Source organism: Paramormyrops kingsleyae, chromosome 9 (genome assembly GCF_048594095.1).
Source record: "Paramormyrops kingsleyae isolate MSU_618 chromosome 9, PKINGS_0.4, whole genome shotgun sequence".
In the NCBI taxonomy this organism is placed as follows: domain Eukaryota; kingdom Metazoa; phylum Chordata; class Actinopteri; order Osteoglossiformes; family Mormyridae; genus Paramormyrops; species Paramormyrops kingsleyae.
Window position 1 is genome coordinate 28,815,690 of NC_132805.1, and position 16,403 is coordinate 28,832,092.

At 46.6% G+C, this 16,403-nt stretch overlaps 1 protein-coding gene across 1 annotated transcript; it reads right to left on the reverse strand.

Annotated features, from left to right (window-relative positions):
- Nucleotides 1-438: 438 nt before the first annotated feature.
- Nucleotides 439-15,046, reverse strand: LOC111845931 (carboxypeptidase Q). Its single transcript, XM_023815673.2, has 9 exons — nucleotides 14,705-15,046; nucleotides 14,351-14,399; nucleotides 12,905-13,358; nucleotides 11,696-11,903; nucleotides 11,117-11,324; nucleotides 5,936-6,047; nucleotides 4,330-4,421; nucleotides 2,232-2,433; nucleotides 439-855 (listed from the first exon to the last, which is right to left on the reverse strand). The coding sequence occupies exons 2-9, from the start codon at nucleotides 14,351-14,353 to the stop codon at nucleotides 695-697; spliced, it is 1,440 nt and encodes a 479-aa protein (XP_023671441.1). The 5' UTR covers nucleotides 14,354-14,399; nucleotides 14,705-15,046; the 3' UTR covers nucleotides 439-694.
- Between the last annotated feature and the right edge of the window lie 1,357 nt (nucleotides 15,047-16,403).

Here is a 16,403-nt window from a genome sequence, read left to right on the forward strand (position 1 = left end):
ACAACATGCAGTCACGGTTAATGGATATGCAATCACGGACCACATTCTTTCTTGGTGCACATTTACAAAATGACACTTGAGGAAACAACAGGAATGAGTTTTTTCCTGGAAGACTCTCTTGAGTTATTGAAAGAACATTAACCTTAGGCCCTCTTACGAAACCTACCTGCTATGGGAAAGACAGATATTTTATCATCTTATGTTGCTTTTTATGCAATGACTGAACTGATCCAATTGAATGCTAAGAATCAAAAAGTTTCAAATGAAACATGTAGGTACCTGCATAGGAAATGTGCAGGTAAGACATACAGACAAAACTTACAGGCAAAACAGTCAAAATATACAGGCAAAATATACAGACTAAATGTTCTGGCCAATATGTCAGACAAAACAAACTGGACCATACAAGCAAACATACAAGTAAAACATTACGAAATATACAGATAAAACATATGCTTTTATTTCACTGTTCCGAGAAACAGAAATCATTCTAAAATCAAACATTTTACTTTAAACTTAAAAACTGGGTTTTAAATCCCTGAGATGACATTGTCTCATAGTAGGTACAAGTTTGCATCGTTAATGTTCATTCACAGTAAATCTAACCTTGACAGGACACTGATTGGAATGTCCAGGGAGAGTTATCAGTCCCCCATGCACATCTGAGGTCACTGGTCTAACAGGAGGGGGCGCTCTATCGAGGCAGCATCTCCTCCAAGTCTGCGATTACGTATGCCACAGTGGCCCACACTGCAGAGCACAGGTTCATCTCCATGGGGTCCTGCACGGTCATGGTGTCCCCGTTCGAATGATGGAACCAGAAGTACTTGCTGTCCACCGTGTGCAGGCTGGCTCCTGGGGACCCGACAGTGTTGGGGGGGGGGGGGGGGAGTTGGGAGGTGTTGAGAGGCCACATGCACTCTAATAGCTTAACCCCCCCGGTAACACTTTACTTAAGGCCATGTTTTTAGTAATTTATAAACACATTCATAACAAGTAATAATGCATTTATAAAGCATTATAAACATGGCTATAAATATTTATCAAATGGCATAATACATTATAGCCTGTTTATTATGCATTATGACTGTTTTATGAAGCTCTCATTTATAATGCATGATAAGCGATAACTTCATAAGGCAGTCATACTGCATAACAAACATAGCTATTATGTGTTATGGCTTTTTATAAATATTTATAGCCATGTTTATAATTCTTTATGAATGCATTATAATGCGTTATGATTGTGTTTATAAATTAAGTAAGTAAAGTGTTATCAAACCCCCTCTACAGGTATAATTATACAGGAACAATAAACATCACAGTATTGAATCTCAACCCTGAGGCAAGTCATTCTGAAATTGCTGCAAAAGTTTGGAAGGAAAAACAGTTTCTCTGCGTGTATATTTGACACACTGAGAAACCTCAGTGTCATAAACCTTTTAAATTATCCATAAGCCAACAAGATTATACATATGTTAGCAGTTATATCAGTGCAAACTGTAATCCAGGTTTCCATCTCTACAGAAAAATCTAATTATCTGGGCAATCTAAACTTCCCTTCTGTTTTTTTTCTGGCTGAATATGAAATACATACTTGACTTTCATGTTTTTTATTAACATTTGCCTGATGCTTTTATCCAAAGCAAGAGGGAAAAGTTACACATCGTGGATGCTCCCCGGGATTTGAACCTCCAAACTTGGGGTTAATGGCACAATTCTCTACTTGTTGAGCTACTGAACATAGTTTAAGACAACAGGTGGCAGGAGAGTTTCTTGTTAATTAGCGTTGAGGTTTTGGAGCGACATGTCTGTGTCAGTGGCTTATCCCCTGAGAGAGGGCTGATATCCAGAAAGCTGTGCTATTAGACATCGAACGACTAGAGGTCCGAACAAATAAGATCACTTGGGCACAAGAGCCCCCTGCAGGTAGAAAAAGTACATTACCATTCTGCAGTTTGTCCACCAGCCCAGTGAACCATCAAGCACAGCAACAGTCAGACACTGACACTTACAGGTGGAAATGGACTGAAAGACAATGCAGCGAAGGCTGATTCACCCCCTGCTCTTGAATAGGTCAGTAAACTGACAGATGGAGCAGAGGGAAGTGAGAATTAAACTTGCTGCTGAGCTGTGCAGTGTACGTACTGTATAACGAAACCTGGTGTGGGACGGCATGCTGGCCTGGACCGAGAATCCAGTGGGACCATAGCAGCTCAGGGGATTCTTACCTGGCACACCAGCCTCCATCCACTGATTGATATCGGTCCCCTCGCCGTGCTCCTCCAGCACCGTGGCATTGATGGGCTCCAGGAGCTTCATCACCTCTCTCATAATGGCCCGAGCCTTCTGGCTGCCTGTGAACTGGATTCCCAGTGGCCTGAAGGTGCCCAAGTCTGATTCCATCACGAGATCAAAATTGGAGATGTTAACCTGGAAGGGGGACATGCAAGACAGTGGAGAGGATTGGGGAAAAGAACCCATATTACAGGGGAACAGGACACAAAACCAGAGAGACAGACATACTGTAAGGCGACAGGACACAAAACCAAGGAGAGAGAGACAGACTGCAAGAGGACAGGATACAAAACCAAGGAGAGAGAGAGAGACTGCAAGGTGACAGGACACAAAACCAGGAAGAGAGAGAGAGAGACTGCAAGGTGACAGGACACAAAACCAGGAAGAGAGAGAGAGAGAGAGATAGACTGCAAGGTGACAGGACACAAAACCAGGAAGAGAGAGAGATAGACTACAAGGGGACAGGAGACAAAACCAAGGAGAGAGAGAGACTGCAAGAGGACAGGAGAAAAAACCAGGAAGAGAGAGAGACAGACTACAAGGGGACAGGAGACAAAACCAAGGAGAGAGAGAGAGATAGACTGCAAGGTGACAGGACACAAAACCAGGAAGAGAGAGAGATAGACTACAAGGGGACAGGAGACAAAACCAAGGAGAGAGAGAGACTGCAAGAGGACAGGAGACAAAACCAAGGAGAGAGAGAGAGACTGCAAGAGGACAGGAGACAAAACCAGGAAGAGAGAGAGAGAGACTACAAGGGGACAGGAGACAAAACCAGGAAGAGAGAGAGACTGCAAGAGGACAGGAGACAAAACCAGGGAGAGAGAGAGACAGACTACAAGGGGACAGGAGACAAAACCAGGGAGAGAGAGAGACTGCAAGAGGACAGGAGACTAAACCAGGAAGAGAGAGAGACTGCAAGAGGACAGGAGACAAAACCAGGGAGAGAGAGAGACAGACTACAAGGGGACAGGAGACAAAACCAAGCTTTTGGCTTACAGCTATAACTTTGACCAGAAAAACAAGCCATTTTATTACATTTAGTGGCAAATAACTTACTGATGTTAATCACAAGGGGGCAGCACATAACACTAGTGGGAATTTGTGTCACGATGGTACACTAGTTTCAATGTGCAGTAAACATTTGTTTTTTATTTGTTTTGGGTTATTTTGTGTATGCTAACCCATTTGTTTCATAGATTAATTAAAAGCAGCACACAATGTCTGCCATAAAAAATGTTCTTGATGTAACTTATTAAACACTCGTTTTATAGGACTTAGAATTTGGTGTCCAAAGATGACTTTTAGAAGACTTTGTTTACTGAAATATTCCACCCCAGTTCCCACCACGTTACCGTCATTTCACTGCTGGCCTTGGTGGTCAGTAATGCCCTGCTCTGAAACGCTGAGCCAGGCAGGACGTGGGCGAGGGGGGGGGGGGGGGGGAGGTGCTACATTCTTGCTCCAGTAACCTCCTCCATGGAAACCTGGATTAACAGCAGGGGCAGTGGGGCATGATAGCAGCGGCCGACCTGCTCCTATAACCGGCTGGTTATGGAATATCTCCTCCAACTTCATGCACGTTCAAGCCGAGGCTGAGCGGAGGCTCGGGACGGGACGCCAGTCCATCCCCAGCCATGTGATAATACTGCCACGTTCACTTTGTTTAGATTGCTCTGTGCATCCAGCCTTGTGCAAGTAATTATCTGACTCCTGATCGAAAGCAGATTCTTGCAGCGCCGTGACTCTTCAGTAGCGACTGAGCTGCCCCAACCAAAATCCTCATTCTGTCCTTACCTTTAACACCACGCAGCCGCTATTGTGGACTAACAGTTAAGGACAGTGGACTTTGGTAACCTGAAGGTTGCTTGTTCGAGTCCCTCGAGCGAGGTGCTTATGCTCGGCTGCGGCAGCAGACAGCTGCCAGAGGTGCTGAATAACGGAGGCAGAGCTCTAGGCTGTTTAGTTCTACAGAGCCAGCGGGGGTCCGTCACAGATGCTGTCTGTGGGAGGCGGGGGGGGGGACCTTGCCTTGTGGAGCTGGTAGTACTGCGCTGCTCCCACGCCTCCCTGCTCCTCAGCCGTCCACAGCACCGCGCGCACCGTCCTCCGGGGGCGTAGGCCTGGGGGGGGGGGGGGGGGGGGGGGGGGGGGGGACAGTGGGCGGAGTCAGCTCACGCTCTGAGCCCAGCGGGAGATGAAGGCTCGGTCACAGAGGCCACGCACTGGACACTTAACACACCGGTGAGCCGCAAACCAGCCCCCCCCCCCCCCCACCAAAGAAGACAAAACAAAAGATGGAATTAACTGGTCATTTTTAACTTTTTGCGGCTCCCCACTGAACATTAAACGATGCCAAACAAAAGAGGGCTCAATAAAGCCATTGGGTCCGTACTACAGGAAAACACAGCTATGCAAATACTGAAAAACACACCATCATCCTCCTCTGCAATGCTGACCCCTCCACTGAATAAAAATATCTATTATTCAAAAACTCCGAGGCCCCTGGAAGGGGTTGAACCGCATTTAATGACAGCCTGTGCTAAATTCTAGCAGTTTCTAACCAACCATCATCTTAAAGTGTACAGATCTTATCTTTGAGTTGCAGTGAGATGCTGGCTAGCAGTCTATTTTGGGCTTAAACGTGCCGTGTGACTTGGGGGCGGGGGTGCACCCCCTTAGCTTCTGTCCTGCTGCCTCCTCTCACTCACAGCTCCTCAGCTTGATGGTTCATTACAGCAGCTCGCTGCCCTCAGCCTCACCACAACCGGCCCCCTCCACCCCCTTCCTCCGCCTCCTCTCTCCTCTCATCTCCCTTCCTTCCCCCTTCTCACTGTGTTTCATATGCCAACACTTTCAGAAATTGCCCCCTCCCCCCTTTAACAGTGGGGACTTTCTGGGTGGTTAGAGGAAGTCAGGAGTGTGGAGAGGATCCTACTGCTGCTGCTTTCGCCCCAATTAACAGGGAGACAGAAAGAACAGTGATGACCGAAAATGAAGAAAGACGAGGGCAGATACATCTCATCTACGCTTTTAAAGAGGCAAAGGAAAATCCTGATGGAGTCTGATGACCACAGACTGACTTCAGTGACGGTTCTGAACACATAGGGACCATATTTCTAAATGAACCCCTGAACCACATCGGAAGAAGCTCTACATTCTTAAAGGATGGCATTGCAGCAGTATCACATGTGTGAAGCTTTGTTTACATGCCAGGGCTCCACCTTCACTGGCCATGTGACCTGCCATGTGACCTGTCATGTGACTTCACTAAGCACTACAATCAAAAAACCTAGTTTAAGGATCTTGCCCAGGTGAAGAATTGACGTGACTCTACAATTATCTATCTCCAAGCTACTGCCCATGTTTTAAACATTACTTGGGAGAACTCTCTGTCACCCCCCCCCCCTTAAAGTCCTTTAATTTAAAATCAAATTGTTTGACTCATTTTCTTGCTCTACATTTAATATAAAACATTGAAGGAGGGGGAAATTAAAGCCATGTGATGTTATTGTTCCAGAACTCATCTGCAATGGAAGATTGAACTATTTTATAGATCAGAATGGAAATAAAGTGCCTTGGCTCGGGGCGAAGGTGGGAATGGGTCTGTGATAATGGCAGCCATGCCGGGACTCACCCAGGTCTCTGAGCAGAGAGAGCGCCTCCCAGGAAATGACAGCACCTCCACCATCATCCATGGCTCCCTGCCCCACATCCCAGCTGTCGAGGTGTCCGCTGATGAGCACCACCTCAAAGGTCAAAGGTCAAATGTCAAAGGCAGCTAATCTTGCCTCATAATCCATGCTGATCTGAGATCAGAACAATGGAAGGGTAGCGAGACGATTCCAACAAAATAACAGAACAGAAATAACAGCAGAAAGATAATATTTCAGTTCATTTTAGATCCTTGGCCAGTGATTCAAGAGAGGCAACAGAAGCTTATACAGAAGTAAAAGCCCCAAAATATGAGGGCACTGGTTGTTATGGCAACTCCCTCCTTTGTCAGGGCTCATCTCTGCACCTTTGTTGTCTTCAGCACCCTTTGGAGGACAGCTTTTCTGCACAGACCAGGCCCTGTCAGAGGAACCCAAATCAACCAAACCACAACGAAACCTGTCAAGTTGTTTCAATATTGCATGCACCTGCTGGAGCAGCTGCAACATGAACATGGAGCTGATCTCCAAGGCCTGCAATTTCACCCACTTAGACCCAGTGTAGCCAGTACCCTCCCTGGGTGATGCAGCTGGATGGGTGCTGGGAAGGCCGGCGGTGTACCCTCACGGGGAACCTTACAGTGATACGGGCCAGTGGGCAGCAAACGACAGCGGCGTTCTGAACTGCCATGACACAGCGTCTCTCTGCGCCAAGGCCCAGCCCTGAAAGCTGTGAACACGGGGTAATGGCTCACAGTCAGCCCGGATCAAAGGAGCAGACAGTGGAGGTTAGTTAATGTGGGGCGCTGGGGTGCGGGGTCTCCCTTCAAAAACACTATATTGCCAAAAGTATTGGGACACCTGCCTTTACGCACACATGAACTTTAATGACATTCCATTCTTAATACATAGGCTTTAATATGGGGTTGGCCCACCCTTTGCAGCTATAACAGCTTCAACTCTCCTGGGAAGGCTGTCCACAAGGTTTAGGAGTGTGTTTATGGGAATTTAGACCATTCTTCCAGAAGAGCATTTGTCAGGTCAGGCACTGATGTTGGACGAGAAGGCCTGGCTCACAGTCTCTGCTCTAATTCATCCCAAAGGTGTTCTATCAGGTTGAGGTCAGGGCTCTGTGCAGGCCAGTCAAGTTCCTTCACACCAGACTCGCTCATCCATGTCCTTATGGACCTTGCTTTGTGCACTTGTGCGCAGTCATGCTGGGACAGGAAGGGTCCATCCCCAAACTGTCCCCACAAAGCTGGGAGTATGAAATTGTCCCTTTCACTAGAACTAAGGGGCCAAGCCCAACCCCTGAAAAACAGCCCCACACCATAATCCCCCCTCCACCAAACTTTACACTTGGCACAATGCAGTCAAGCAAGTACTGTTCTCCTGGCAACCGCCAAACCCAGACTCGTCCATAGGACGTCCAGACAGAGAATTGTGATTCGTGACTCCAGAGAACACATCTCTACTGCTCTAGAGTCCAGTGGCAGCGTGCTTTACACCACTGCATCTGATGATTTGCATTGCACTTGGTGATGTAAGGCTTGGATGCAGCTGCTCGGCCATGGAAACCCATTCCATGAAGCTCTTGAGCTAATCTGCAGGCCAGAAGAAGTTTGGAGGTCTGTAGCTATTGACTGTGCAGACAGTTGGCGGCTTCTGCACACTGTGTGCCTCAGCATGCGTTGTCCCCGCTTCTGTGATTTTACGTGGCCTCCCACTTTGTGGCTGAGCTGCTGTTGCTCCCAGTTGCTTCCACTTTGCTATAATACCACTAACAGTTGACCGTGGAATATTTAGTAGTGAGGAAATTTCACGAATGGATTTATTGCACAGGTGGCATCCTATCACGGTACCACGCTTGAAGTCACTTGAGCTCCTGAGAGCGACCCATTCATTCGCAAAGTTTGCAAAAACAGTCTGCATGTCTAGGTGCTTGATTTCATTCACCTGTGGCTATGGAAGTGCTTGGAACACCTGAATTCAATGATTTGAAGGGGCGTCCCAATACTTTTGGCAATGTAATGTATCTAGAGAAGAAAGTATACATAACAATATTATACATAAATTAATTAGAATTTATCTGTTCATACGATGCACCTGATAGTCGGTCAGCATTCATTACAAATTGGTTCCATTTAATATTTGGTTAATTTCTGTGGATACATGTACTTCCTGGTTAAGTACGGCAGCCAAATAAGAGTGAGCAGGTAACCTGAGGCAGTTCTCTGTTTTTTTTCTCTTCATATTTTCAATGGGGTGCTGGGCTTGCTTGCTAGTTTTGCTGAGTGTGATCGAACAGTTGCCATTAATCATCTCAAGACTGACCTTGTAACTCGCTGCAATCGATGGGTCAGGCACCCCTGCTATAGGCAGACTAAATAATATGTTATGTGAGCATCAGCAAACGTGCATTAACCCGTGGGGGTAGGAGATGCGTGCCCCCCAGACCAACCCTATTTGCAAACGCAGCGGCCAGCAAGTGATCATGTGTCGTGTTTAGAATTTTTTCCCCACCATTGCTGAGCTAAGAAGTGTTCCTTTACTTTGTTTGTCTCTCCCAAAACTGCACCCCCCCAAAATTTTTATCACCAGCCACCACTGGAAGCAGGCTTAGAAATGACAGGCCAGCGTGAGAATAGTGGGAGGCACTGGTTTCAAAATGTTGCTGCGGCCCACGGCTGATAGTAAGCTTACCACACATGCTCAGATGGAATATTATTAGTCTTCAGTGTAGGTTAGAGCTGCCTCTGCACACATTTTAAACAACGGAAACTTCCATTACAGGGAAGTTAACTTAGAACTAAGAACTCAAAATAAAATTCACTAGAGCCACAAATTTTAATGTTTAGAATTTCCTGTATCCTTAGATCCAGGTTCCTGTGTCCAGCTTCATGTGTCCTTAAATCCAGCTTCCTGTGTCCAGCCTCCTGTATCTTAAATAAAGCTTCCTGTGTCCTTAAATCCAGCTTCATGTGTCCAGCCTCCTGTATCCTTAAATCCAGCTTCCTGTGTTCTTTAACCCAGCTTCCTGTGTCCTTAAATCCAGCCTCCTGTGTCATTAAATTCAGCTTCCTGTGTCCAGCCTCCTGTATCCTTAAATCAAGCTTCCTGTGTTCTTTAACCCAGCTTCCTGTGTTCTTAAATCCAGCCTCCTGTGTCATTAAATTCAGCTTCCTGTGTCCAGCCTCCTGTATCCTTAAATCAAGCTTCCTGTATCCTTAAATCCAGCCTCCTGTGTCCAGCTCTCTCTTCTGCTGTGAACTTACTCCCTTCATACCCTGACGGTCCCTCATAATTATTACTATTATTAAACTTTGAATAATATATAAATTCAACTCTGAGAAACAGTAACACTAAAAGTCCCTTTTGGCCAAAAACATTTCAGGAAGCGGACACAGAGGGCCCCTCCTGGGATCTCTGATGGTGTTTTATTCATTTCATTTCATTTCAGCTTAGCATTCATTCTTTTAGAAGAAACATTTAAGACCTGCTGATGAAAAAAAAACTGTAGGCTTACAGCTCATAGCATTATGTGCAAGGGCATACACACTGTGTCGTTTAAATTCAATATGGCGTTCATATCCAAACTATTTATGTTAAATCGAGCTGTTTACACCACAAGTTACATTATTTGTCAACAGAGGCCATGATTGGTGCTAAACACAGAAGCACAAGTATGCACAAGCTAAACACGGCTGTGAGCCGCCCCACGACACCGTCCCTGGGGGTGACCCACGAGACAGCAGCCCCTTCAAGACTGCGAGCGCAAAAACGGTACAGAGTATCCGTGATGCCATAAGGTAAGAAATGCTACAGTCGCTGGATACCTCCTCCAGAAACGGGGCTGACAGCCAGAGGGGCTTTTAATGAGGGGAAAGGACCTTCAGGGAAGCCCATGTGATATTATGGAGGAGACTGAAAAGGATCCATAACACTCTATTGAAGGATTCCTATTAAATACATTTAAAAAAGCATGTGGAGAGGCTTTGCCAAGGAGGAGAAGAGGGTGGGATGTGGCTCTGAGGGTTAGAGTCTGGGTGGGATGTGCTGTGAGGGGCAAGGTGGGATATGGGTGTAAGGGCTCATACAGAGCTTTTCTTTATGACAGCCGATTAAGTCACTGTCTTCAGGAAACAATCTGTCAGCCTTTAACATAATATCATTTTAATCAGAGTATTAGATGACTCTGCACTGGCTGAACATGATGGCGCCAAAACTCAAAGGATGGAGATGTGCGAGTTTCCACATCCCTTGCAAATCAGCCAAGTGTGTACGCAGGCAGTGGTGGGAAGGATCACAGGGCATGAAACCACACCTCTGCAGCACGCAGCCGCTCAGTCTTTACTTTTGTCCAATGGGACATACACGTGCAGTAAATGGCACATTACATACAAATGGCTGCCAAGGAGTTGACTATGTATAAGTGCAGCTAGGCTGAGCTTCCAATGAATGTTCAGGTACAAGTGCAAGCAGTATTGGAGCAGGAGCTACACAACATTTTCTAAACAAAGCAAAAGCCTAGCCGGATGCTGTCAGAATCACAACAACAATATATTCTCCATCTGCCCTTTCCTTCCTTTGTTGCCATGTAGCACTGCTTCAAATTTTGTGCAATTTGTCTCAAAATAGAATCAGGTGTAGATCTTCATCAATATAACGTTTTTGTGATGTGGTAATAAGATCCATCAAATACTTTTTGAGTTATCATGTTCACAAGGTCAAGTGTCTACTGTCACGCTTCCCTTTGCTGCCCTGTGGCCCTCAGCGCTGACATCAGCAGACCCTCACCAGCAAAAGGAAACTGGAGTTATGGGACAACCCCAAACGTGCTTCTCAATTTTCCATTGGATCCAAGGTCCCCAATTAATTTTTCAAGAGGGCCAATTCTGTCTACAACACAAAGCAACTATTTCTTCATTCCAGTGACTGCTCACCTGTTCTGGTTGCCCGCTTCCCCTGATCTCTGCTCAGCTGTTCTGGTCGCCCACTTCCCCTGATCTCTGCTCAGCTGTTCTGGTTGCCCACTTCCCCTGATCTCTGCCCACCTGCTCCGGGTGCCCGCCTCCCCTGATCTCTGCCCACCTGCTCCGGGTGCCCGCTTCCCCTGATTTATGCCCACCTGCTCTGGGTGCCCGCTTCCCCTGATCTCTGCCCACCTGCTCCGGGTGCTCGCTGCCCCTGATCTCTGCAACAGTGTTGAAGGAGTCGGCGTCTGGGAGGGTTTTGGCTGCCATTGAGAGTCGGACCACGATCTTGTGACCAAGATGAGACATCCTGGCCATCATCTCGGCATCTTCAATGGTCACGCAAGCTGAGGGAATCCTTGGCACCCCATCCTGGTAGTCCTGCCAGCCCGTATGTGGGCTGATGCATCACAACCCACCATCAAAACAGAAAAATGCAGGATTAATGGACCAAATAAGAACTGTTCATAATTTATGAAATGGGAGTTTGAGAAACATAAACCAAAAGTGCGTGACTTTTCCATAATTGTGTGCTGTAAAGTACCCAGAGTAAGGCTGTAGCCAAAAAAGAAGACAACAGTAGTATTAGGCTGTAAAACATTCTTAATATTCTTATATTTTACACATTATTTTAATGCAGATAAATAGTCATCATTGCAAAAAAATGTAAAAAGAACTAACAATTTATTGCTGGCTAATAGAAACTGGAGAAATGTCTACCATAGACTAAATGGGTAAGGAATGCTCCATGGTACAGTGCAATCTGCTGACCTGCTGATGGAGAACGGGGTGACAGAGCGGACGAGAGAGGCCAGGGCTCCCAGCTTGGCGGCCTCTGTGGCCCCGAAGGCCCGGTACTGCACAGTATCCCCGTAGCTCACGTAGGGCTCATTGTACAGCACCATCTTCCCCTTGGCCTCAGCTGCTCGCTTCTGCAGCTCCTCAAAGGACGCCACCACCAGCACCTCGGCCTCGATACCTGCAGTGGGCTGCGTGTCAAAACAAGACCCTACAGTGTCTGTGCTTCTGACTGCTGTTTTGTGTCTCTCATGCAGAGGGTTCCTGCTGACATATTTAGGTCAGGCACACAGAGTGCATATTACTTCATTTCACGACTTCACTGGCAAAGCACGCCCTGATCACATATCCAGAGCACGCCCTGATCACACACACCCAGAGCACGCCCTGATCACACACACCCAGAGCACGCCCTGATCACACAGACCCAGAGCACGCCCTGATCACACACACCCAGAGCACGCCCTGATCACACAGACCCAGAGCACGCCCTGATCACACACACCCAGAGCACGCCCTGATCACACACACCCAGAGCACGCCCTGATCACACAGACCCAGAGCACGCCCTGATCACACACACCCAGAGCACGCCCTGATCACACAGACCCAGAGCACGCCCTGATCACACAGACCCAGAGCACGCCCTGATCACACACACACGCAGAGCACGCCCTGATCACACAGACCCAGAGCATGCCCTGATCACACAGACCCAAAGCATGGCCACAACACACACACGCAGAGCACGCCCTGATCACACACACCCAGAGCACGCCCTGATCACACACACCCAGAGCACGGCCACAACACACACACCCAGAGCACGCCCTGATCACACACACCCAGAGCACGCCCACAACACACACACAGCATATACATGCCCACCCCCCCCCCACCAAAACACACCCTGGACCAGGGGTGGCCAATCTTATCCGCAAAGGGCCGGTGTGTATGCAGGTTTTTGGGATAACCTGTAGGTCAGCTGTTCAAACCCAGGTGTGAGGACTCTTCAGCCAATCAGTCCTGTAATTAGTGACCTAATTAGGGAGTTGGAGCGAAAACCCGCATACTGTACACAGCGGCCCTTTGCAGATAAGATTGGCCACCCCTGCCCTGGACAATCCGCCACATCTGTGCCTTACTGAACTCCCAGGGCAGCCCAGGGACCGGTGACTTTACCTCCTTCAGGGGTCCCAACGCTGCTCCCCAAGCCCAGGATGGGCAGCGTGTGGTTCCGGGGCAGCATCACGGCGCTCTCCTCTCCGCGCACCCAGTGTGGCACCTTCACAGGCTCCAGGTGGACATTGTCCAGGCCATCCCGCCGGAGAGCGTCGTACATGTACTTTATGGCGCGCTCCAGGCTATCAGAACCGCTGACCCGGCTGCCCACGGTGTCGGTGAAGGCTGCCAGCTTATCGTAAGAGCGGTTCTGCGCCTTCCCATATACGGCCAGCTCGATTATCCTCTTGGCCACGTCCGTGTAGCCAGCCACCTCCTGTGCGATTTCCGCATTGCTCCGCATCCTCTGGGGTCTACAGTTACCTGTCGGCAATGTGAATGCCAAGCACAGGGAGAGCACCGTCGGTAGCAGAGTCCAAATCCGGACTCCCCCCAGGACTTGACTGTCAGTCATCTATGAAGGAATAAATATTGATGACATCACAGATCAAGAGAAAGCAGGTTCTAATGCAGGGTTCTTCAACTCTGGACCTCGATTCCAAATCCAGGCCGTGTTTTCAGTTCTCCCAGGTAGTTGTTTAATAATTACTGATTCTGATTGGTCAGACGCTTCACACCTGACTGACAGGCAAAGAAAGGCTGGCAAACCAGCAGTGCTCGGACCTCGAGGACCGTGATTTGAATAACCCTGTTCTAATGGATGCATAGATGGGGCAGTTTTATGTTATCCCAAACTCCATTTAACTATGACTTTAAGGTGAACTAAGTAAAAACATTTGTTCCATGCAGTCAGTGTTTCCGAAAGTTACATAATGTGTGACTCTTGCAAATTCATAAAATCTGGACATGGGTGAACCCCGGCGTATTGGGAGGGTGGGGTTTGCCAAAGCTTCATGCCAGAGGGACTGGGATCGTGCAAGGAAATCAAAATCCTAATCAGCATAAGCGGCGCGGCTGTACACGACCATGTTTACTGTCCCTGCAGTCACTGGCCCATTGCCGACGGGTGCAGTAAAAGCGTTTGTCACCAAAAACACCACACAGTTAGAATTAAATGCATAACCACTGGTGAGCAAACACAAGACCATCATTTTATTGTGGGAAGAAATAATATTCATTTTTTGTAGTTTCACTTTGCGGTTACACTTACTTAGGCAAAGAAAAAAAACGAACAGAAAATACAAATTCCACTGGTGGTTGTCAAGCCTTCATGTGGGTATCCAATTAACTTAAAAGGGAGGGTACACATTTTCACTTAATTGGGAAGAAACAAATCCACACTAAGCCAGGCTTGCTGTGTGGCGATCTCCTACAAGGCTACAAGTGAAAACATTTTACCCCTAACCCACATGCCTTCTTTGAGGATCAAAAATGCAGTTTACGCGGTGAACCCTGACCGTGACAAAAAGAAACTTAGACTAATGCAAAAGTGAAATTTGAGCATACCATGAAAAAGTACACTTTTTGAGCTTTCCGATGAGCTGATACAACGTACCTGTAATAGTAAAAAAGATAAGTAAGTAAGTAAATAAATAATAATAATACAGCTGATAAGAAAATTCTCTCCTACCCGGGGAGTAGAAAAGGAAATTGGAAATAAAAACACTACAGTATGTGCAATTCACAGGCCAAATTGAATCGAAATCTGAAATTGTGATGCAAAACCCCGATTAAATCATTATGCAGATCTTACTGATTCATACAATATAGCCTTCAAATAAGTGAAATGTGATCACAAACGATGCTGTTCATCTACACAGGGTTATCACGAAAATAACAAAATCGAAACTGAACACTTACTTGAAGATGCTTTCAATTTAATTCCCTGTGTTAACGAAACAAATATATCTGTGAACAAAGTAATACCGAGCATATAGTAAAAACCGGCTGATATGACATATGAATCACACTTTATTCACGCGCCAGCTGCACCTTTGACCGAAAAAGTTAATAAATTGGACATTTTGGAGTGTGACCTGGTTGAAAGCGAACGTACGGTGGCTCACATAGGACTAAACACCTATGTTCTGTTTGTGCGTTTTTTTCCTTCTTGGTACTTTGTGTACTGTAGACAGTAAAATAAATGCATTTATTATGCAGTAAACACGATCCTTATCTGTTAAGCTACTGTTAAACTTCAAAATTTATAGCATGTTAAACTACTTGATGAAATAATTTCATCATGCTGTATTGTAGACATTGTTTTAATTAAGTTCAAATTAAACCATTGGAATCACTTCGCTCATGGGAGTTTTACTTACACAAAAATAGTCTGAAGGCAGAAGGAAAAATGATGCAGAAAAAAAGGTTCAGAGAGATAACCAATCAAATTGCAGAGGATGTGAGTCCAAGCAACTAGACGAGGCGTGACCAACCAATCAGATGTATTTGTCCTACCTCCTCTAATTGCTTGGACTCAATTCCTCTGCATTCTGATTGGCTATCTCTCTGAATCAATAATCTTTCCTTCTGCCTTCAAAACATACACTCACCTAAAGGATTATTAGGAACACCATACTAATACGGTGTTTGACCCTCTTTCGCCTTCAGAACTGCCTTAATTCTACGTGGCATTGATTCAACAAGGTGCTGAAAGCATTCTTTAGAAATGTTGGCCCATATTGATAGGATAGCATCTTGCAGTTGATGGAGATTTGTGGAATGCACATCCAGGGCACGAAGCTCCCGTTCCACCACATCCCAAAGATGCTCTATTGGGTTGAGATCTGGTGACTGTGGGGGCCATTTTAGTACAGTGAACTCATTGTCATGTTCAAGAAACCAATTTGAAATGATTCGAGCTTTGTGACATGGTGCATCATCCTGCTGGAAGTAGCCATCAGAGGATGGGTACATGGTGGTCATAAAGGGATGGACATGGTCAGAAACAATGCTCAGGTAGGCCGTGGCATTTAAACGATGCCCAATTGGCACTAAGGGGCCTAAAGTGTGCCAAGAAAACATCCCCCACACCATTACACCACCACCACTAGCCTGCACAGTGGTAACAAGGCATGATGGATCCATGTTCTCATTCTGCTTACGCCAAATTCTGACTCTACCATTTGAATGTCTCAACAGAAATCGAGACTCATCAGACCAGGCAACATTTTTCCAGTCTTCAACTGTCCAATTTTGGTGAGCTCGTGCAAATTGTAGCCTCTTTTTCCTATTTGTAGTGGAGATGAGTGGTACCCGGTGGGGTCTTCTGCTGTTGTAGCCCATCCGCCTCAAGGTTGTGCGTGTTGTGGCTTCACAAATGCTTTCCTGCATACCTCGGTTGTAACGAGTGGTTATTTCAGTCAAAGTTGCTCTTCTATCGGCCCATTCTCCTCTGACCTCTAGCATCAACAAGGCATTTTCACCCACAGGACTGCCGCATACTGGATGTTTTTCCCTTTGCACACCATTCTTTGTAAACCCCAGAAATGGTTGTGCATGAAAATCCCAGTAACTGAGCAGATTGTGAAATACTCAGACCGGCCCGTCTGGCACCAAC